At 39.5% G+C, this 22,286-nt stretch overlaps 4 protein-coding genes across 7 annotated transcripts; 3 read left to right on the top strand and 1 right to left on the bottom strand.

Annotated features, from left to right (window-relative positions):
* Window positions 1-945: 945 nt before the first annotated feature.
* On the top strand, window positions 946-8,799 carry LOC111217953. 4 transcript variants are annotated; one of them, XR_002664968.1, is made up of 6 exons: window positions 946-1,093; window positions 1,463-2,001; window positions 2,143-2,268; window positions 4,919-6,436; window positions 7,867-7,962; window positions 8,229-8,799. XR_002664968.1 is itself a non-coding variant. In XM_022740012.1 (6 exons), the coding sequence occupies exons 2-5, from the start codon at window positions 1,501-1,503 to the stop codon at window positions 7,959-7,961; spliced, it is 2,220 nt and encodes a 739-aa protein (XP_022595733.1). In that variant the 5' UTR covers window positions 946-1,089; window positions 1,463-1,500; the 3' UTR covers window position 7,962; window positions 8,229-8,799. The 4 variants fall into 4 exon arrangements, 3 of the variants coding, with proteins under 3 accessions (XP_022595733.1, XP_022595732.1, XP_022595734.1); XM_022740012.1 differs by having other exon boundaries at window positions 946-1,089; window positions 7,887-7,962; XM_022740011.1 differs by having other exon boundaries at window positions 7,887-7,962.
* A 1,187-nt stretch (window positions 8,800-9,986) lies between these two features.
* Window positions 9,987-13,148, bottom strand: LOC111217959 (group XIIB secretory phospholipase A2-like protein). Its single transcript, XM_022740020.1, has 4 exons — window positions 12,819-13,148; window positions 11,916-12,004; window positions 11,033-11,198; window positions 9,987-10,494 (listed from the first exon to the last, which is right to left on the bottom strand). Exons 1-4 carry the CDS (start codon window positions 13,090-13,092, stop codon window positions 10,376-10,378), a joined length of 648 nt encoding a protein of 215 aa, XP_022595741.1. The 5' UTR covers window positions 13,093-13,148; the 3' UTR covers window positions 9,987-10,375.
* Window positions 13,149-14,797: 1,649 nt separating this feature from the next.
* Window positions 14,798-17,511, top strand: LOC111217896. The gene is made up of 5 exons (XM_022739916.1): window positions 14,798-15,130; window positions 15,237-15,315; window positions 16,547-16,897; window positions 17,202-17,260; window positions 17,424-17,511. The coding sequence occupies exons 1-5, from the start codon at window positions 15,048-15,050 to the stop codon at window positions 17,509-17,511; spliced, it is 660 nt and encodes a 219-aa protein (XP_022595637.1). The 5' UTR covers window positions 14,798-15,047.
* Window positions 17,512-17,658: 147 nt separating this feature from the next.
* LOC111217965 lies at window positions 17,659-22,001 on the top strand. Its single transcript, XM_022740028.1, has 6 exons — window positions 17,659-17,765; window positions 17,866-18,002; window positions 18,130-19,820; window positions 19,930-20,028; window positions 20,144-20,238; window positions 20,974-22,001. Exons 3-6 carry the CDS (start codon window positions 18,599-18,601, stop codon window positions 21,277-21,279), a joined length of 1,722 nt encoding a protein of 573 aa, XP_022595749.1. The 5' UTR covers window positions 17,659-17,765; window positions 17,866-18,002; window positions 18,130-18,598; the 3' UTR covers window positions 21,280-22,001.
* The last annotated feature ends 285 nt before the right edge of the window (window positions 22,002-22,286 follow it).

Genomic DNA, 22,286 nt, shown 5'->3' with positions numbered 1-22,286 from the left:
GCATGTATGTGATATTTTATTTTTTGTGGATTTACATGGAATACTTTAATTATGTATTCAGTATGGACAAGACTAATACAAAGATTTGTGTGTGAATAGTAAGTTAAAATTAATTGTGTTTGTTCATTATTGTAGCTCAGATGAAAGATGAAGATCTCACTGTTTGTTGACCAATTTATATATAAATGAAGATAATTCCAAAGGTTTGACTAACTTTTTCTTGCCACTGTATAATGTGCAATAATTAATTAGCATGTACAGTTACAAAATGACAGATACTAGTCAGTTGTTTTTTTTTCTCACTCCCTGACTAATTCATATATAGCTTACATATATGTATTTTTACTTGACAAATGCTGTCATTTCATTTTAGCTGTGCCACCCCTTCAGATAAGATCAGAAAGGTGAATGCAGAGCTCCTGAAAAATATTTAACTCCACCAAGAATTCTTATGGTCCTGCAGTGCACCAGGAGACAGTCTCAGTGTGAGCATTGCTCTTCAAAAGCTAGAAACTGGTGAAGGTGTGATTTTTTTTTCCATAAAGACTCTATTGACCTGTAAGATTTAGTTGACTTTTTAAAAATCTCATCTAATTTGGTTGCAGGCAAACTTGCCCTGTGATTGACTTTATTAAGCAGGACCAGACTTTAAATCTCATTGATGTCAAACAGGTTTATGTGCTAAGCCTCCCGTTGTTTCAGTCGTTTTATTATTCATCATTAAAAAGTGACTGAACTTTCCACATACAAAGGAGAAGGACATGTTTATGTACATCGTTAGGTTTTTGTCAGAGGTGAGTGGAAATGAGAAGTCAACGCCTCTGATCAGGCACTGTCCTCCGTCCAGCAGGCGGCACTGTTAACATCTTGATTTAATACCACCGAGGCATTGACAGCTGTCCTGCCCCCTCTGCTCTTTAGTTCAAGCATTATTGTAAATAAACGTCTGTCCTTGTCTACTACTGAAACTTATCAAATCCTACTTTTAGTGTTTCACTGTCCAGGTACTCCGGTTTCAGAGCAACACTAGCTTAAAATAACATTTTATTTCGCGATGCACGTGAAGAAAGGGTCGTTTGAGCAACCACAGTAGGTAAATAGTCTGTTAGCTGCCAAGCTAAGCTACCTAAACACAGGATTTAGTCAGTTTTACTGTCTGTCCAGTCCACACTTTGCCAAACCATAAATGTTATACCATGTTTTAATGTAATTTAGATTGGCTTACTAAACCCTGGCGTCCTTTCCTCAACAGCAGTCGACTTGTAAACTGTTGTAATTTAATTTCTTGGTAACTGAAAGAAAATTGTTAATAATCTCAAGCTTGGGGACTTGTTCATCTGCAACCTCATTTTGTTTCTGTTAAGTAATAATTTTAATTCTGCGGTCAGTGCAGTAACTACAGGTCTGCATACAAGTCCTTGCTAACCCACATTAACTTCTCCACTCTGTTTCTACTTTACAGAAAGAGTGCAACCTTCACAAACTGTACGAGGCTGAACAATGAATCCACTTGACTGGGAAGATGCTTTTCGAAGATTGCAAAGACATCTGGGTCCAAATAACAGTGGTGCTAATAACAGCATGGAAAATGCTTTAAGAACTAATATTGATTATGACACTTACTGCGAATACTCAAGACACACTGTTGATGAACCACAAAACAGCATGGGAGTGAATTTGGGATGGGAGGAACTCAGTTCCTCCACCCTTAACTTTTATAGTAAGGAGCCAGAAGTGGAGGATCCAGATGGAGAGCCTCTGGAAATAGACGAGGAGGATTCAGAGCTGGCGAGAAAGCGGAAAGAGCTTAGAGAGATAGAAGAGCGAATAATACTTAAGAAAGCTGCCATCGCTTTGAAAACAGTTGAACCTTTGGTGAAGAAGACAACACCACCAGGCCTTTCCTGTCATGAACAGTCAGCTAAATGCAAAGGTGAAACTCTTCGAGACAGAGTGAATCTAATTTTGCAGCAACGACATTCTCTTAACTTTCTCTCAAAGGTGAGTAGTAATAGTCATAGATTGATAATCATTCACCTGTTTTAGATCATCAGCTTAATTTGAGTAAAAAGCCATTTCCACTTTGCATGGCTTTCCAGATAATATGCTATTAACTGTATTTCTTCCTCTCTTTCTGCTCAGGTCCCGTCACCCAAAAAGAGAATGAACTCATCCAGCCTGCTTGAAGAGCATCCCCTGAAACTGAGAGTGAAGGCACTAATGAAGCAGAGATGTTGGGACCTCTGTGTACTACCAACAAACACAGAGGTTTGTTTGTTTTTTTTGTTTTTTTTTTAAATAAACACCATAATGTAATGAAATCACCTATCACCTAGCAATACTATACCAAGGCTTATTGTGTAGTGTAGTATAATACAATAAAATGAGGGCGGATTGAAAGACAATGATATATGTAAATGAAAATAAAAACAAACTAGTTTTAAAAAAAAAAGTAAAATATGAGGGAATAATATAAAAGTGAAGTAAAATAAATAGGTTTTCAGCTATCGTTTGAAAATGTTCACAAAGGTTATTTCATAGTTTTGAAGCATAGTTAAAAAAGAGCTTCACAGCCTATTTTCATGTGTGTAAAATTGTGTGTATTTAAAAGCTTGGCAGTAGAAGATCTGAGAGCTCGTGAAGGATTATAAAACGACAGAGAATCTGCAAAGTAGGCCTGTCCCAAACTATGAAGAGCTTTAAAAACAAGTAAAAGGACTTTAAAATCTATTCTAAAAGACCCTTGGAGCCAGTGGAATGAAGCTAAAACCGGGGTAATATGATCTCTTTTCCTTGTTTTTGTTAAAAGTCCAGCAGCACAGTTCTGAATTAACTGGGGTTGTTCAATTGACTGCTTTGAAAGACCAGTAACTAGAGCATTGCAATAATGTAGTCTATTAGAAATTAAACCATGAATCAGCTTTTCAACATCTTTGTGGGTTAGGAATGGCTGTACTTTGGCAATATTTCTTAAATGATAAAAAGCTGTTTTGGTCGCCTTCTAGTGTAAGATCTACAATACTTGAAATCACAAATTCCTTTAAAAATTATAGGATTTTTTCCTTGGAATTGCCCACCACTACGTAGCGCTAGATCAATAAATCAGCTGCCTGATATATACATGTGAAAACTGGCTTATTACAGATATATTAGTTTCAGTGTTTATGTTTAGTGATAAGTGACAAAAAAAATCAGTATAGAAATACCAGATATGTTTGAGTTGGGTAGTGTCTTACCCTATATATTTTCCTGTGTAGTGTTACTGCACCATGTGTCTTGAGATTGTATTGTGATATGGAAATTTATGTTGTGGCTTCAGTTCTGTCGTAATCCAGAAAACCTGCTTTCAAAGCAGGGCATATGCTTTGGTGTCATGCTTAGATTGCATGTAAATCTTGGTATTTTATCAGTGGTGGCCTTTTTACAAGGTTCTGGTGAAGGGTCCTGAGGATGATTTGGGCAAAAAGTAGGCGGACAGTGTGATGGAAATCTTGTTACTGCTGGAAAATGTTTCAGGAGACAGATACATGCAGGAGAAAAGAGATTAGCAATACAAGTTAACATTGTAATGCCACCCAGTTCTGAAGGTTGTCCCCCTTGCAGGGTGTATTTAAACTCAGACTAAACTCATGTAACACTTACTAACAAATAAGGATATTCTTCATGGACCACAACACCTATTCATGCATGTGTGACGCTTGCATTGGTACCAAATCTGAAACAATGAATTACATTCACCTAAGTCATGATGCATAAGAAATCTCAAGGGAAGACTGTCTGTCCCTGAGCTGAAGGTCTCCTGTGTTACAACTATTCCCTCCCAATACTGGAGTCTCGGCACTTGATATCTTTATGACCTTGTTTGTTATACCTGCTCCCATTGGGAGTTGGGCCAGCTGGATTCTACAGCCATTCTACTAACAGACATTGAACTTTTGCTTTTTAGGACTTGTTTGTATGTGACCTGTGGAAACACTGGCCAATACAACCTGAAGACCTAAAGAAGGAATGATTCCTTCACAGTGAGACAAGGTTGTACAGTTATTGTTGCTCAACTTGTTTCTGGGGCTGCAGAAAAGTCATATTGCAATTATAATGAACAGTTTTGCAATTTGAGATATAATAAACAAATGGTTTTGCGAGTGAACTTGCTATCAAGTAGATGCACAGATTACTTATAATTTTCAAATGTTTATTTCTCAACTCAGACATACAAACTATAACAATAAAGGATCATTTTCTGAAATGTGTCCATGCTGACAGTGTACATGGGCACCATGTCTCACAGACACATATTTTTTATTTCATTAACCGCAGCTTTTTACAGTTATATAATTGCTGACATCATGATTGCTCGTGCTGCACTACATGTTTCTTGTGTGTCTGCTGTCTCATTCTGGGTGTTGAGCCTGTCGGTGAATCCTCATTTGCTGTTGTTGTGGAGTAAGACAGTTGCTTTTGACAAAGTCAGCAACAACCTTGGTAATTTTCTATTTGTGGTGTAGAACCCAAAATACTTAGACGAAGCTTCTCAGACACTGATGTGTTGTGATTATCTGATTGGCATAGCTTTGCTCACTAGTGCCCTCCTCCATTTGTATTTCTCTGTTTAGTTTACTGATAGGTAAGTTGGGCATGCAAGGCCAACGTCTTCAGACAATCTGTACACTGTAAATTTTGAATTCAAACAGATCATTATAGTGTGAATAATTCATTTTTTCTCATGTTCAAATGAAAGTTAAAATTCCAAATAAAAAGTGACTGCCTTAATCCCTAAGTTCAGAAAAAACATGAAGAAAAGAAGATGTGGGTGTTAACTGTGTGCCACCGTACTATAAAAGAGAATTCTAAAAGATTATGATCATAGGGCTTACTGTTTAAATAATAAGATATATCTCTCTATATCTGACCCTCCCAGGTCCCTGATGTCACACTGCCTCCTCCCAGCCAAAGCATTACTTCAGCAGCCATTCAGGAGAACGATGACAACAAGGGTTTCCAGCGCTTCCTCAGTGTGCTCAACAAAGGAGTGGATATCGACTTGCTCAGCAGGATTGTCAATGACGACAGTGAGGATCTTGCTTTGGGCGAGGAGCTCCTGGACATTCAGCCCCCTCTTGTGGAGAACAAGTCAGAGCCGGGCGGGAGCCAGCAATCAAACAGTGAAGCCTCCATGCCGGGCCACAGTCGGACCGATGGTGGAGAGAGGAACACTGACCCGCCCAGTCGAGAGAGATCCCAGAATGAGAGACTCTCCCTGCCTGGTGGTGAGGACTTGAATGGCAGAAGAGACAGCTCTTTTGGTTCCAGTATTCGATCAAAGTCTCCCCTGGCAGTGAAGAAGAGAGAGGAAGAACAACCAAAGGTGGATGAGCAGCATGAACACCTGCAGAACATTCTTAAAACTCTGGGATTGAGCCTGGAAGTGGAAGAGATGAGCAGACTAGCAGACCGGACTCAGGAGAGGCTGTATGGAAAGAAACATGAAGGCAGATGTGGGGCTGACAGCAGAGGGGAGCAGGAGAGTCTGCAAAGAGGCTCCCTCAGACATCACTTGGACTCGTCCTCCTCATCCTCCTCTTCCTCCTCCTCAAGGTCGACCTCTAGGAGCTTTAGTCCCAGCCCCTCTCACCATTGCCACTCTCACAGCAGAGACTCAAAACAAAAGCGATCGTCTGAATGCAGAAGCAGAGATGGACTAACATGCCAAGATGGCAACCAGGACAGCAAAGAAGCAATGGAGCCCAGGGACATAGACAAAGACAGAAAAGACTCCAAAGAAATCTCTACTTATCATCATCATCCATATCCACAAGAACAAAGTTATTCCCAATCCCATCCTGCTACTGCATCTGCATTTTCAGATTACAGTATGCCCCAGTATTCCCAGTACACTGCCTACGACAGTGGCACTTACAGTGCTGCTCCAAATTCTTACTCAACATATACTCAGGGTGCCATTCCTCCCTCTCTTGATTCCAGTGAGTATCCTTATCCACAGAACACCGACTTTCAGTTTCCTGGCTCTATAGTGGCATCTCACATGGTTTACCCTCATCATGATTCCTTTGAGGACATGAACTTACTTGTGAATCCAGACCTGTCTAAGAGTGAGGGCCAGATCGGATCAGCTGGCCATCGCTGCCTGCGGGTCATCAGCACAAAGCCGTCAACCAATAAGCGCTGTCTAAAGCAAGTCTCAGAAGGTCGCAAACAGAAGGCGGCATACATAAGGAAATGTCGTGCATGGTTTTGTAAGTTAAGAGAGAGAAAGACTCAACTAAGAAAGCAAACAAGACAAGCAAAACAGAATAAAGACTCTGTGGGGGAAGTAAAGGCTTCACAGGGTGATGAGCATCACTCAGAGGCCAGGCAGTCAGAAGATGAAGAAAGACAGCCAACAGAGGAGGAAATAAAGGTGAACCTGAGGAAAAAGGTTAGTGGAGGTTTGGTTATTTTCTGCTTAATCCGTTTAATTTAGGAGGTGTAGTTACACCTCAATTTATTAGTTTTTCTCAAATTATATTTACGACTTGGTTGAAACCTTAAATTTTGATTAAATGTAAATCAAAATATCTCTCTCCCCAAAGACAAAAAATTACAATCACAAAAAGTAAAAACATCATTTATTATAAAGAGCATACACCACTTTTTCACTTGGAAAAAGCTTATTAAATCACTCTAGTTTTGTTGCAAGTAGTTTCATTGTCTTGTTTTTGTGTTTTGTAGATACATTTTTAATGAACATTAGCTGTAAATACTGAGTTCTCTGACAAACACATTGTATTTCGACTACTTCATAATAAAAGTCAACTCCTGTTTCACCAGTTCAATGATTCTAGGAGGAGATGTTCGGTTTGCAGTAGAAGCAACTTAATTTTTGGCGGGAATGTTGCCACAGACACTCAGTTCTTAATACTGCAAATACATAGATATTGCAATTCTTTCATCTTTTAAAATCAAAATCATTGATATTTTCACTTGAACATTTTCAGACTGGAGAACATTTTTTGCTGTTTTCTAATAAAGTAATGCACCTGATTTGTTCATGAAATAATTACAAATCAAGCTGTTATTGTTTTGAGGCATAAAGAAAATGTCATTAACCTATTATTGAAAAAACAGATTTAGAGGATTGGACACTGAACATGGACACTATGTTTTTATCTAGCACTTAACAGCAATAAGACTATTTTAAGCATGCTAGCTGCATGGCTCTATGTATGGCAATGTCAGTCTGTCAGTTGGTCAACCACTTTGGTCCAAACTGAAATATCTGACGATCCTGTTGACTTTGGTGATCCTCATACTTTGGTTTCAAATAACTGCCAAACTACTTCCATTCCCATCAGCCTCAGCTGCGCTTTATACAGAATGTGCAGCATGTTAGCATTTAGCTCAAAGTACAGTTTCTCTGTGCTGCTATCATTGCTGTACACTTAGTCTCATTCCAATATCAATATACACTAAGTGAACACTTGATTAGGGGCACCTGGATAATTTAATAAGAACTGAACATTATAGGCATCATTAAGGAAGACTTAATGGCATAACACTATTGAATTGCATTAGACTGTACAGGCGTATCTTATAAAGTGGACACTGAGTGCACAGTATATATCATGATAGTGCAGATGTGTGCAAATACACATAAAATAATCAAATTGATGTTCAGTGCATTACACTATGTTCTAATATCCCCAGAATCATAAGTTTGGAAACAAGAATTTTGTAAAACAATAATATGATCATAATCACCTTTCAATTCCAGTCAAAGTCTGTGAGTGATGATATTGAATCATTGACCAGTGCTTTCTAGTTACGGTTTCTTTAATGCCAACATAAGCATAAATCACTCCATTCCAGATTTTCTTTTTCTTTTCTAGCTTGAAGCATTTAACCAGAAGGTGAAGCAACAAGTGACACAGCCAGTCACCTCCCTAACCTCTCAGACTGGTTAGAGTAAGTAAAGTGTGAGAATAATGTTGGATAACTGGAAACTGATAAATGTTACTAGCATGTATTATGTACAGTATAGTTACACTATACTCCACTTGAGGGGAAAAAACAACAAAGGCATCCGAGTATCTTCTTCTCCCTCACTGAAATCCTTTTGTAATAGAGAATTAAATCTCCATAACACTGAAATTAAAATGGACATTTCTTTGTAACATTCAATAACTGCCATTTGTTCTCGTGTTTAATAGTTTCTTCTTCTTTTTCTGTAGATCTGTGGAGCGTCATGAATGTCGTAAATCTGAATCTGCTGTGAGCCCCGACAGACCATGTGGACCTCATGTTTAACACTCATTATTTACACATGCAGCTCATAGTGTGTAACAGGAACATTTTTAGTTAAGTCACATTTCCAGATCTGTGCTGAATCCTTTTTGAACAAGTAAATGTTATCTTCTTCAAGAAAATATTTTTGTGCAATTAATTACCGGTTGGTGAGAAATGTTTTACTCATTTCAGCTCTGTGAAAATTACTACTTTGTAAGTATGTTTCTATTCAGCCTTAAATTTGATTAAGCATATTCTATTTTGTAGGGTCTGTTGTAATTCGTTGATGATATAACAGTATGTATATATTTTTTTTTGTCATAAAACATTGAGCCTGTAAAATGTATTCAGCCTCTAAATGCCTGTTCCCACACGTGTATGCTGCTGACACAACACTGTTTTTAACTTAATCTTTTTTTTTTGTTGATAATTTGAATTTAATTTTTGTCATTTATCAGTGTTGATTTTGAATAATCCCAATGACTTTTGTTGATCCCTTTACACCAGCAAGTCTGAATTTTCACATACTATGTTACACATACTAAAATGCTAAACATCAAACCTGCAGTAACTGTATTTTTTGGGGGTTTTTTGTTATGTTTTCGGGTTGTCCGTCAGTCTGCCTGTCCCATTCTCGTGAATGCAATGTCTCAGTAATGCCTTGAGGAAATTTCTTCAAGTTTGACACAAACATTCACTTGGACTCAAGGATGAACTGATTAGATTTTGGTGGTCAAAGGTCAAAGGTCAAAGGTCACTGTGACTTCACAAAACATGTTTTTGGCCATAACTAACACTAATTATGAAACGATTTAACAAAAATGTCTAATAGGATAAAATGAAGTGATGATATTTTATAAACAAATGACCAAAGGTCAACGTCACTGTGACATCACAATGTTCTGCAAAAACTCTCCTGGCCATTATTCAACAGTGTAGCTCAGGAAGATGAGGTTGTGACCATATTTCCTGCAACTTGACCGGTTGCTATACGCATCTAGAAGCCAGATAAACAGGGTCGTTCATTTGGAGGGTTAGGGTTAGAGCTTAGGCTTAGGATAGCTGAGACTAGCTTACTGATGCCAAGTAAACCACAGCCTGAGAAACCTGAGCTGTTGTAAATTGGACAGTGTGCAGTAGATAAATCCCTTATAAATCTTTGTGAGTCGACATTCTGTTTTTCACTCATGCTTTGATCTGGACAAATACAAAAATCCTTCCCTTTTAAAATTATTTGGATGCTTCATAGTCCGCTGTTTTTATTTTCTGATTCTTCTTATTATATTATTATAATTTCTGCAAATCAGTTAATCAGTTTAATTTTTTTTTTTTTTAAATTCCAAGGTCTTTCAAGGAATTTTCTCTGACGACCAATAACTGCTTATCAACTCAACTAACTAAACTCAAACTAAAATAGATGTTTCGCAGGTTTATCTCACCAATATTATGGACCTGGAAAAACAGGTTTATTTCCCAACATGAAGGGCTATTGAGATCAGTGGTAGCTCTGCCCCTGTTTACTGGTGCTCATAACAACATAGTTTTCATTGATTCCAATTTTGTTTTTTAGTGTAAATTATCATTATAATGTTTTAACTGGTTTAAATACCAAGTACCAAGATTGGCTAATGTAGTGTACTGATCTCAAGACTAATGATGCTCTTGTCTGTAGCATACCAGGAAATGAAACAATTACATTCACCTATGTGTCAATAACATTTATTAACATATGGTAGACTATCCATAGTATGACATGACTCAAGGAATGATGCACAATAGGCTTTCTTTACATTGTAAAGTGGAGTTAATGCCACAGGAATTTTTCCTTTTTACCAGAATCATGTCATGAGAAAACTACATAGGTACTGATACCAGCTCTACAGCCAGCATAGATGCACCACTGGAAACAAACATACAGACTTGTCTCGCAACTCACTTGCAAAGTAAAATAATGGCCTTGAACAAAACGACCTTCCAAATAAATTACTCAAGTAGTCCCACGTCGGTCTTAGCGCAGAGCACCGTCATCTGATCCGCTGCTCTAGTTGATACTATTTTATAAATAGGAGAGTGGTTTGCATTTTAATCTTATTTAAAGTTCATCTTTCTCCTCTCCTTGGCAGTAGCAGGCGGCCCTCTGGCTGTTCATGTAGGGTCTGCAGCCCAGAGTCCACACTGTGTTGAACAAGGTGTCTGCTACTGTTTCACAGGCTGAGGAGAGAGAGTGACAAAGAATCAGAGATGGATGTCGGTCAGCACATGGAGCAGTATGTAAAAATAAAGGTGAGGTTTAACATTATCATGTATCTCAGATGTACTCTGCTTAATACACTTTCAGCACTTCAGCAATTATCAGGAAACATTTTTTTAAATATAAAATTTACTTTTAGATGTTAGTATCTTTACAAAGGGGTTTTATGCATTGCATAAAGCCAGCATTTATACCATTTAAGAAGTGATAAGGACATAGTCTTTGATTAAATGGTAGCTGGCTAAAATCACATGACCTGCAATTAATTAGAATGTTTGATCATTTTTTTTCCAATCCCACCAAGTTGTTTTTTTTTTGTTTTTTTTAAAGAGTAGCAAATATGCAAGTAGTGCAGGAGTATCCCCAAATCACTTTTACTCTTTATTACAGCTATGAAATTATGATTAAAGGTGAATGTCAGTCAGAATGGTGCTGAAAAGTGGTAAAGGGCTCAGTAAATGTGCACAGAATAGAATAAAAGGTTAAAAGGCTACTGACTTTCAACTTTGGACACAAAGCCGAGGCTCTTCTTGAGGTCAGAGCAGATGCTGTGGAGGCACCAGCGGAACTTGGAGTCACAGCGGTACTTGTTGGAGCCGCAGGTGTCGTAACACATGTCCAGCTGATTGCAACACTTGGTCATGGCAGGGATGCCCATGTCCATCTGGCACAAACAACAAAGGTGATTAAGTGTGGAGGGGTTTTTTTTGCTGAAGGAAGGGTAATCTCATTGTGTTAGGAGAGCAGGGGACAGTTTTTATATTATCTTGAGGCCATAAAAGATCATTTTGATCCATGCAAAGACACAACAATCATGTCTCTGTACTGGGACTTCATTTTACACTTCACAATAAGTACTTAGTGGAGCTATAATAATATAGAGCTATAATAATATATAATATATCAATTTTGAGATACAGTTTGGATCCCAACAGTTCGTAGGGAACATAATCTCTCTGGGGACCACACCATTATTTCACCAGCCAACAACTGACTTCACTGTACACTGCATCATAACAGATTTATGCTGTAGTTAAACATAGAAGGGTTAAATATAGAATTAACAGCATAACTCAACTGGTTGTGCTAATGGGTGAAGCAAACAATATCAGCACCTTGTTTTCTTATTCAGTGTTAGTCCTATAATTCCTTCATATATTCCAGCAATTCCACTCAAAATGTGCAATGTGGCCTATTAAAAAATATAATGCCATTAACATGTGAAGGTTAGGGGTATTGGGAGGAGGTTGTTGTAATTTTTTCTAAATAAAGGGGAGGCTCCAAAAGAAAAAATAATAACTCTGGGGAGGGTCTTAGTTTCAGCCGCCTTCCCCACCCCAATCATTTTTGAACAGCCCCTTAGAAGATAGAAGAAGCATACCCCTTCTGGGATAGGGAGTCCAAAGAAGTAGGAGCTACATCCATTAGGTTCAGGCATCTGGAAACCAGCACGAGGAAGAGGAGCTTTGCCTGAGAGGGGAAACAAAGCAAAGTGTCAGATGTAGGTCATGTTTCACAACAGACCAGTGGAAATGTGCCGGATTCTGTTTCATAACCATGTGGGTTTAAAAGCAGATCCATGTTTGCACATGGAGAAACAGGGGTTCATATCCCCTGACATGATATTTGACACATTCCTTCGTCACCACATGAGACCTGTCCTATCATGCTGGGGTCACAGTCCATCTCCAGGCCCGCTCCCTCATGATAACAAAGATGATAAGTGGAAGAGTTTACTACATCAGCCTAATAAATCCTAGTAAGTTTCTTCAAGTTTGAGCGTATTGTAAAAAAAGTTTAAATCATTGTATTTAAATCCAAATGGGCAATTCCCAGACACTCAACACTGAAAAAGCTTTGACTGGACTGGACAAATTTGTTTTGTGCATGTATTTTGGGTTGGATGATGCTGATAACTGATATGTTCATTTTTTTGTTTTGTTTTTTGCAAGTATCCAATATTTATGTATAATATGGTAATTTTCAATCCAAAAAAGATAGCGTTAAGTATTTTGTGTTTCCCCCACTAATTTTATCATTGGAGGCAGTATCAACTGGACCCTCCCCTAAAAATGTCAAACTCTTTAAGTGAGTTACCAGCAATAGCAGATTTTTCCAAGACAAAATTGTAATGCATTTCTTTTAGATTAAAGAATAAATTCTAAAATATATTTTTTTTAATGAAGAAGAATCAAACAGATGTATCAGTGTTGGACCACAGTGACTGATAAAAGGTCAATATCAGTATCATTTAAACTGCCACTTATCTGTGTAACAGACTTACCATATCTACAGCGGTATTGGCACACTCCATCCCGTCCGCCCATGAACTCCAGCATCGAGTCAAAGTAGCTGCCGACAGCCTCAAAGCTGCCTCTGATAGAGTTCATTCCCCACTCTTCGTCCTCGTCCTCCGCCTGTGTGCCATCAGAGGCCTGGCCCTGTGGTGGTGGTGGTGGCGGTGCTTCTGTTGAATCCTCAGCCTCCTGACTGACAGCACTGTGGATGTACAGGCCCAGCAGGAGCAGTAGGGGAGCGAGAAGGGCCCAGCGGGTCATCCTGAAGCTCAGCACGAACAGAGTTACACCTCAGACACTGAGGGGGAACACAAACACAGAGGCAATACTGAAACTGTCTGCGTGACCTGAACTTTGAGCCAGTACAGGGACGGCCTCATATGTGGAGGAACAAAGTCCAGCTTCTATCTCGTCTTTTTAACATGTCTTTCATCATTCTCTCTGATTAATGTGCTTGTTCACAGTTCAGCCAAGGGGACTCAATTACATTTTAATCCCATTTAGTTTTAATATAATCTAATCAAAAAGTTGCTAAGTGATCATCTGTTTGTGGGGGGAGACATGTTGTCAGTTATTGTCAGGACAAAAAAGGCCCTTGTTGCCATTTAAAGAGTACAGAGTAGACCTGTATGAAATGTTACTCAGCAATTCAAGTGCAAATTGTTTCTCAGTATTAAATACAGACAAATTAATACATAATACCTCTCTACACCTCCTGCAAAAGCTAAATTTCAAGAAATAAATACACTGTTGGTTTTTGATAAATGCAGTGAGTATTATTGGGTATACATCACTGAACTGCACACAGGATTTTGATAGAGAACTGATCTGAATACTACCAACTTCTGTGTGTGTGTGTGTGTGTGTGTGTGTGTGTGTGTGTGTGCGTGTGTGTCTATGTCTATGTCTGTCTGTTGTTTCTCATAATAACAAAATTATGACCAAATCTAGATCATCTGCGATTAGCTAGTATGTATGCTTGTGTCAGTGTGAATTGATTGATTAATTGATTAATTTTTATCATACAAGTTTAGTGAGGTTAGGGAAAAGCACAGGTGTCACTAATAACATTAACAACGGCTCTGTTCTGTTCAAGTATCCCAGTAAGTCATAACACTGAGCCACAATACCAGGATCCTGAAACTGAAGCAGCAAATGAAATTCATTCATCATTCATTTTATGATAAGAGCCATGGTTTTACTGCTGGGACATGTCAGATTATCTTGAGTGAAGAAGGCCCATTAACAAACAATTGACAAATTATTAAATAGGAGCTGTAATTTAATTTTGAGAGAAAAAAATGATAATATCTCCCAGATAGAAAAATGAAACTTCTGGCCCAATACATGCCTGTGTCGTCGGCCCGAGTCTGGCCCATATACTTCCACATCTGGGCAGATTCAGCTGCTATCTTCTGGTACTGTCCCACAGTTGCAAGATTTTCTGTGTGTGCACCAGAATTGGTCCAGATGTGGAAGTAGCATCTGACAATCATGCTGTATACGTACCAGATTTGGGCCATCGAACCGAGCATATACTGGGCCAGAAGAAAACAAGCATGTGGCCCGAGTATGGGCCGGATTTATTTAGCTATCTGGGCTTGTGTGTTAAAAAAAAAAAAAAAAGGGGTAGCCAGTCCTTACCCAGAGCTACATCTCCGTGTTGTACTGTTCTAATGTAAAATTTGTTTCAGGGTATGTAGTCTGAGTTTAGGAAGAATAGGACTTAGTGTGGAGACAGTGAATAGCAGTTTTATCTATTCTTAATAAACTGTAATGTTCACCCAGCCTTTAAATATTATCAACGTCATCAAATATACCAGGCAATACAAAACTTTATCACCAGATGGCGCCAGGTGAATGAGTCCCCCCCCCCTCCTCTGTCCATATTTGGTAGATTCCAGGGAGGTGACGTTTGTCGCAAACACGGAAGTAGAGATAAACGATGGATGAAGTGATGTATGGAGCCATGTGAACACAGTGACTGCACCTGGACTCAAAGTGAAGTATGTTGAGCCTCGACAGGCTCACACATATAAACAGGCAGGGACAGGTGGTAACCGGAGAACACCGAGATTGTGCTTTCATTTTAAGTTTTATGTGCGCGAGGCAGTGTTGGTTAGCCCACCCCGAGCACCCCCCGTGTTGCGTAAAAAGTTAGTTTTTATATCTTAATATCCTAATATCATCAAATATCTACTGACGAGAAAAATAAAATGTCTTTCGCAAACCTGTTCACGAGACTGTCTGCTGTCGACGGGGATGTGACTAGTCCTGGTCCAACATCCGTTACACACAGGTATTTATCTGTTAGGTGATGTACAGCCATCAGCTCTGATGTGTGTGACGGAGCAGTTTTGTTTTAACGGCCTTCGTACTCATTTCTCATTCATTTTATTTCACAGGAACGAGAGTGTTGATGGTCAAAGAGGAAATGCCAGAAAGAGGAAAACACAGGGTGAGCAGACTGGCCCTGACAAGAAGGTGTGTTGAACTTGAACTATAATGAACTATGATGGTAAAGTTAGCATCTCATATTTAATCTGTGTGTAATCACACTTTACTAAGAGAAATGACAGAGTTAGCACAAGCACATCATAGGGACCTTACATCTTGGGAGCTGCTGTGGCACTCTACACATCATTTCCCTAAACACTTACTTTCTGACTTTTCCACTGTCAAGTGGCCGCAGACGTTTGGATCCCATATAAGTTGGATATATATATTGTGTCTGACAATAGTTATCTGAACTTTAATATTAAACTCTTTCCTATTTCTGTGTTATGTATTTAGGTGAGTCCTTATTATTAACATTCAGTAGTTGCTATAATGCTCATTCTGCATAATTTTAAATACAGTTACCACGGATTTATGTGATTCCCCTGGCTCATACTAATGCAGTCTAATACAACAGACCTGCAATAAGGCCTGGAGTCACGAAGGCCGTAATGTTCAGGTTCTTATTTATTAAACTGAGTGCTAGACAGCTGTGTAGGAAGATGAAATTATGCAAAAGAAAATGTAAAATTTGCATTTACTGTCAGTACTGTGTTGTGACATTGCAATCGTGGACCTTTTGCCAGGAATCCAGTTGACAATATGAAAGTCACCTCTTTAATCTAAAGTCAAATCAACACCACTGACAGTTTCAACATCAATGATTGAGAAATGCATCTTTAAAATGAGATAAACAATGTATCAGCAGCAGAAGTTCAAGTAGGGCAAAGGGCAAACTGTAAAGATTTTTGTAACCCTGAAGAAAAACAAATCATTCAGTTCAGTGTTTCAGAAGTCTACTAATGAAGACAAGGAGAGCTGAATCAATTAATACACAGGAAACATGAGGTAATTAGTCTAATATTACACATTATTTAGAGTTCTGTCATTGGTGTGAGTGTATTGGACAAAATATTAGAAATGCCTCTGGGACAAACTACAGCATCCAAAATGACCATGAAGTTTAATCAGTACCTCTCTAAAAGAATTCCAATAAAAATGGAACATTATAACTTATCTGCCGCACTGTTGTATTTAGTCTATCTAGGTCTACCTTCAAGTGTAATTTAAAATGAAATCATATGGGTTCTGTGCTGCTAGTCTGCACAACATAAGTTTGTATTTATGGACTTGTCAAACACGATAAACCTTAAAATACTGGCAGGCATCTATCTAACATTTTCTTGACATTTAATTTCTATTCATTTTCTTCCCACAGAAACGTTATCGAGGCCCGACAAAGTGGACATATAATACTACATCCTTTGAAGACGACAACCATGTGCAGAACACTGACAATAAACCTGCAGGTTTTGGCTTCACCAAAGAAATGATACATAACCATAGTGATAAAGCTGGCCACAATAACATGTATCACAGAGGTCAGAATTACAAAGCTAGAAATAACCATAATGTGAGCAAGCAACTGCAGAAGAAGAGGACAGAGGAGAACAAACATCAGCATCAACAGAAGGATAAATGGAGACATACCAATAGAGGTGGACGTCATCAAACTGGAGCCACTGCAAGGAAAGGTGGAGGAGACAGTCAGCGTAGAGATGGCAAGCAGGTAAGCCTGTCAGGATAGATATTAGCCATCATCAGCCAAGTATGAATGAAGGACGCTTGCGCGTTGCCCCGCCTACTGTTGTTTGCCTGTCAGCTGCACACTGAGAAAAATGTAATATTCCTGAAACTGGGTCAGATAATAAAAAGGCATGGATGTAAATTGCTTTTTAAGGAAACACAAGTCTCTTACACAAATTTGAATCCATTTTTGCATCAGAAACAGTATCTAGGAAAATCCAACAAAAATGAATTAAAAAATAGTATTTTTTCATAAATCTAATTGTCATGTTCGTCTTTCCTCTTAGGATGTTCAAGTGAAACGCCCAAGATTCATGACAGATGAGTTCAAGGACATGAATGCGCTGTTAGTGGATGGACGGTTACTTTGTCGACATTTCCTTTGGGGAAGGTGCATCAAGGCAGGTTACATCAAAATTGACAAGTTTAAGTTACTTGAAAGATTGAAAAAATGTCAGACTACCAGTTGTTCCTAACAATTTTTTTTTCATTCTCTTTCCTGTTTGCAGGGTGACGACTGCCAACTGGAGCACATTCAGGGTCACAATGATCTCATCAAAGAAGCTTGCAAATTCTACATCCAAGGATTCTGTATGAAAGGGGAGAGCTGTGCATACATGCACAATATCCTTCGATTTAACTGCAATAATTTTTTTTTAAAATAAGTTTCCTTTCAGTGATGAGTTATTGTTACAAACTGGAGGCTGTAGAATATCTGATATTACCTTTACTAAGCCGCACAGTCTTTTCCTTGCAAGTTCTTCCATAATAAAGGAAAGTGTTCTCAGGGAGCAGATTGCAAGTTTTCCCATGAGCCACTTAATGAGATCACGAACCGACTGTTGGATGAGGTGTGTATGTTTTAAAAAAAAAAAAAACGTGCCATGAAAATGTTTTATATTTATTGCTGTGTACTGAAAATGCAGGCATGTGGTTTACTTCTCACTGCAGGTGTTGAAACGGGAAAACGACCTCTATGAACTTAGAAAGAAAGCCGACCAGGAATCACAAGGAGAGCCAGCAAACACAGACGGGCCAGAAATCACAGAAGCAAATCAGACTCCTGATATAGTCATACAAGCAGTCAGGTATACACATAAAACTCACACCTGTCAATGTGATCCTGTTAAAGTATCAGTATAATTGTAGTTTATCTAATAATTAAACATCCATACGAGTTGTGATCACCTGATATTTTTACTTTTCATTTTTCAGACCCACCTTCTACAACAGTGGAGAACAAAATGCTGAGCAGGAGGCCTTGTTATGTCAGACTGAACAACCGTCTGATAACACGGACACAGCCGACCCACCGCAGGCATCACACAGCGCCCAACCTCACAGTCCCCCGTCAACTAACCTTAATCACAAGGAGCCAGTTTGTTATTCAGTCGAAGCAGTGCTTGGACCTCAGCTGTTCAAACCATTCCCTAGTTTCTATACAACTCCTGGAAGTGAAGAATCTGCGCCTCTTTCTGTTGCACACACTTCTTCTGATTGCACTGCAGACCAAAGTGAAGCCCCCTACTCTGTCAGTTTTTTTAAATCGGTAGGAAACTCTACCTTTGGCCAGATACCTGCCCCTCCTACTGTACATAACGTATCCTATACTTCAAAAACTGACAACAAAGAGCTCACCGATCCTCTGGTAAGAAGAAATGAAGCGAATAAATCCCAGGAAAAAATGTTTAACAGTTTGTCATCTTTTAAAGTGCACACTGATCGGGAGACTTGCCCTGATCTTACTCTGGCCTCCGAGGATCACGACAAACGAGGTGGGGAAATGCCAGCGTCCCAGAAACCTGCTCAAAGATCTTCCCATGAAGTCAAGTCGGCGTTGTTGGATTCTCCTGCGACAGAGGCAGAGAAGTCCGTGTCCTCCAAAAGAAAAGGAGATCTGAAAGGAGGCACACATCTGCCCGTGGACATTATTACACACTCAGTGAAGTGTAAAAGTGAACCCACGAAGGGCAAAAGCCTGACATTTACCCCCAAACATCCTACACAGCTGAAGCCACATCTCTCTGGTCTGACATCTAACTCACAGTCCTTGTTAAAGCTTCTTTGTCCCTCTTCAGGTTTCTCGGAGTTTAAAGGTAGAGCTGCTGCTCCTGCTGAATCAGTCACCAGCTCCGCTAAGACGAGTGGTTCTGGAAACTGTGTCAGTCATCGTTTAGCCGCAAGACAACCCACTGAGACCTATCAGCACTCCAAACAGACACAACCTGGCCTCAAACTTGACACACAACAACATTATTTCAGTCAAACCGCAATAGAGTGCAGCAGTAAAACGGCTCCTTGTGGTGATTTGTCAGATGAATGTAATAAAACCCAGAAAAGTCAGTATTATAGCCTTCACCCCATCACTGACAGCCTGAAGCCAACGCCAGATTTTATAAGTGCTTGTCCTCAAGGCTTTAATCAATCTTCCTGTCCTACTCTACAACCTGCACATTACAGAAGTAAAGATAAAGACGTTAAAACTGACAAGGCCTCAGCCTTCCACAGTCTTTTTGCTGCCCCTCTCAGTGCTGCTCCTCACCCATGCACACAGTCTCAACCGGATCATTCAAACCAGTCAGCTGATCATACATCGCATTTATCAAACTCTAAACAAAAAACTTCAACTTTAGAGACACCTCTCCCACCTCGAGTCAAAACCAACGTCAAACAAACTTCTCGCAGACCGACATCTCCTAAATTCTCCTCTCATCCCCAAAGTAAAAATGAAGACGATTTATCCGGGCCCGTAAATCAACCTGCTAAACAGCAGGTGAATCCCGTCCGTAGCCTCGTGTCCAACTCCCTCAGTGAGACGTCCTCCAGTCCGCCTCCTTGTGATGACAGTGCAGATCCATCTACAGCCCAGGTTCATCAGCAGCTGCCTGACGTCTCATCCCCCAAAGGTAAGAACACGCCACACATTGACACTGGAATACTCGTGTGAAAGGCAGATTTGTGCAGCTGAAATATGTGGTTAATGCCTTGTTCATTTTGTATGACCCGCACTGGCAGCCACTGCAAATTCAGTCCTGAAGACTCTCTTTCTGAGCCTGAGCCCGTACCAACAGGATGGAGAGCAACAGGACAGTGTTCAGACCAGTGCGTCTTCAGGTATGCAGCGTGTTTAACATTTCTGCTAAAGAAATGTATGTTCCTGTTCCTGTGTATAAAATGTTGTCACCCTGGTAGAACTGAGCAGAGGTCTGTGGTTGTAATTGTATTTCAGAAAGTGAAAAGAAGCATAAAGGCAGCACGGTGTGCGTCTTTGTTGAGCAACAGCAGAAGAGTAAAAAAAAGAAAAGACGAAAGAAGCAACTCAAGGTAGGTGTTTTAACTGTAAGAAGAACAGCGCAGCTTTTTGTAACCATGACACATCCATTGTTATGGCTCCACGCCGGCGACAGTCAGAGGCATATTATTTTCGGGTTGTCCGTCCGTCCGTCTTATTCTTGTGGACATGATATCTAAGTAATGCCTTGATCAAACTTCTTCAAATTTGGCGCAAACATTCACTGGGTCAAGGTCACGGTGACTTCATAAAACTATTTTTAGCCATAACTCAAGACTTCACGCAGCAATTATGACAAACTTTCACACAAATTATTTTATGTCTCTGGATAAACAGGGACGTAACCTGAAACTAGTGTGAGTGGCGGAGGCACGAGGCGGGAATTCTAGTTTTACTTTGTCACTTTCACTTTGTTTACTTTTATTTCTTAACAGCCTGTTATTATTGCTATTACTCTACCTCTACCCCATTTATTTTCATACATACATAGACAGTACTTGTGGGTAAGCTAATTTTTTTTTATTTTCATGGAATTATTGAAAGTTCAATAATACAGAATCTTGCCTCCTTGCCATGTTACACACATGCTTTTCATGCTGTTGGGGGATGATTCCCATTGGCCGCGTGAGACTCTAGGCTTTAAGGTCAGTTTTGTATTCTGCCCTTCTCTGGATACTGTGTGGTTGCTGATAACTTTATGCCTCTTTCTCCTGTTTTCTTGTTATTGTTTGTAATCTGCTCCCCGGACTCAATCTTCCCACCAACAGTCCACTGAGAAAACAGTTGCACACTCAACAGGGCGCCAGCCCTCCTTTCAGACCTCTCTGATCTCAGCGGAGGCCGCGGTTGGGTCAACCCTCAGCAGTCCGGCCACGACCGAACCTCAGGTGAGAAAGTCTGGCACACACAACCTGCCATTCAAACCAGCGGTGCAGCTGATGCAGCGCCACAACCGACAGAGGCTGAAGCACACTTTAGAGGAAGGAAAGCGGGAAAATGGGAACGTGGCAGTGACACCACTGAAGGACCTTTTTAAGAGTTTAGACACCTCGGTTTTCCACCTCGGACATTAACGTTGGAATTACTTGTGTTTTATCTCACTAACAATCTTGATGAAAAACATTAAATCCTTTTGCACCAGTGTTTAAACAGTTAAAATGAAAGTAGTTATTGTGTCAATCAAAGCTCGATGTGCTGAGCTTTATAACCTGTATGAGTTTATATTTTTATCAGGATGTTTTAGTGTGAAAATCAACTGTTTTCAGTTACTAAGATATCAACCCAATCATATCTTTTCCACAAGCTTTGCTTGAATCATATCAGTGAATCAAAGAATGGCGATGAGTGTTGGTACATACAGATTGGGTGACAGATTGAAGCAGAAACCAACATAAAGCATCTTGGAGAAATGAACACCATTCCTCCCAAAAGATATTCCCTCATGTGGATGTTTTGATGATGGTGGTGGAGAGCGCTGTGCAGTGTGTGGGTCCCAAATCTCCCATAGGTGTTCAGTTGGCTTGAGATCTGGTGACAGTGAAGCACAGTGGATGGGGGCGTTGTCATCCTGTTTCAGGTTTTTCCTTGAATTTGTCATCCATCTTTATATTGCCAGTTTTTTATGTACAATTACTTTTTTTGAAAATGAACGCAAAAGACCTAATAAGCTATCAACTGAGTGTATTATGGTTTTCTTTGTATTTGCCCTTTCTTTGTGGTCAGACAAGGGGCAAACATATTTAAATCTTGTATTAAATGTAAAACCTACAAGCTTCTTCAGACTGCAATTCTACAGTGGTGCTGCATACATAACCTTTATGTTGTATTTCTGAATTTTTACAGTTTTACTACAACTTTTATTTTTGTTTAGTGTATATAAACATGTAGGGTTATAAGAGAGAATTTCATCATTCATTCAAAATGTATTTGAAGATTTTCCCAGACATTACCTTTTGATTTTTAGCCCAGGCAGAACTGAAAAATCACAGAAACATATCAGACACCAACATTAACAACTCAAATGACTGGGGGCAAATCAGGATACATGCTGGTTTATTAAGCTGATTAAGAAGAGTCGTCA

The sequence above is a fragment of the Seriola dumerili genome, unplaced genomic scaffold (genome assembly GCF_002260705.1).
Source record: "Seriola dumerili isolate Sdu_G_001 unplaced genomic scaffold, Sdu_1.0 BDQW01000050.1, whole genome shotgun sequence".
NCBI classification, from domain to species: domain Eukaryota; kingdom Metazoa; phylum Chordata; class Actinopteri; order Carangiformes; family Carangidae; genus Seriola; species Seriola dumerili.
Note: the sequence above shows the minus strand (reverse complement) of the source record. Positions and strands in the feature narration are given on the sequence as shown.

Excerpts from the sequence above, each read along its gene's own strand:
- LOC111217953 (XM_022740012.1), top strand. The coding sequence starts at position 1,501 with ATGAATCCACTTGACTGGGAAGATGCTTTTCGAAGATTGCAAAGACAT. Across the intron at positions 2,269-4,918 it reads TACTACCAACAAACACAGAG|GTCCCTGATGTCACACTGCC; the intron begins GTTTGTTTGTTT and ends TGACCCTCCCAG. Across the intron at positions 6,437-7,886 it reads AGGTGAACCTGAGGAAAAAG|CTTGAAGCATTTAACCAGAA; the intron begins GTTAGTGGAGGT and ends TTTCTTTTCTAG.
- LOC111217959 (XM_022740020.1), bottom strand. The coding sequence starts at position 13,092 with ATGACCCGCTGGGCCCTTCTCGCTCCCCTACTGCTCCTGCTGGGCCTG. Across the intron at positions 11,199-11,915 it reads GACTCCCTATCCCAGAAGGG|ATGGACATGGGCATCCCTGC; the intron begins GTATGCTTCTTC and ends TGTTTGTGCCAG. Across the intron at positions 10,495-11,032 it reads CTTTGTGTCCAAAGTTGAAA|CCTGTGAAACAGTAGCAGAC; the intron begins GTCAGTAGCCTT and ends CTCTCTCCTCAG.
- LOC111217896 (XM_022739916.1), top strand. The coding sequence starts at position 15,048 with ATGTCTTTCGCAAACCTGTTCACGAGACTGTCTGCTGTCGACGGGGAT. Across the intron at positions 16,898-17,201 it reads AGCGTAGAGATGGCAAGCAG|GATGTTCAAGTGAAACGCCC; the intron begins GTAAGCCTGTCA and ends CTTTCCTCTTAG. Across the intron at positions 17,261-17,423 it reads TTCAAGGACATGAATGCGCT|GGTGACGACTGCCAACTGGA; the intron begins GTTAGTGGATGG and ends TCCTGTTTGCAG.
- LOC111217965 (XM_022740028.1), top strand. The coding sequence starts at position 18,599 with ATGTTTAACAGTTTGTCATCTTTTAAAGTGCACACTGATCGGGAGACT. Across the intron at positions 19,821-19,929 it reads TGACGTCTCATCCCCCAAAG|CCACTGCAAATTCAGTCCTG; the intron begins GTAAGAACACGC and ends CCGCACTGGCAG. Across the intron at positions 20,029-20,143 it reads TCAGACCAGTGCGTCTTCAG|AAAGTGAAAAGAAGCATAAA; the intron begins GTATGCAGCGTG and ends ATTGTATTTCAG.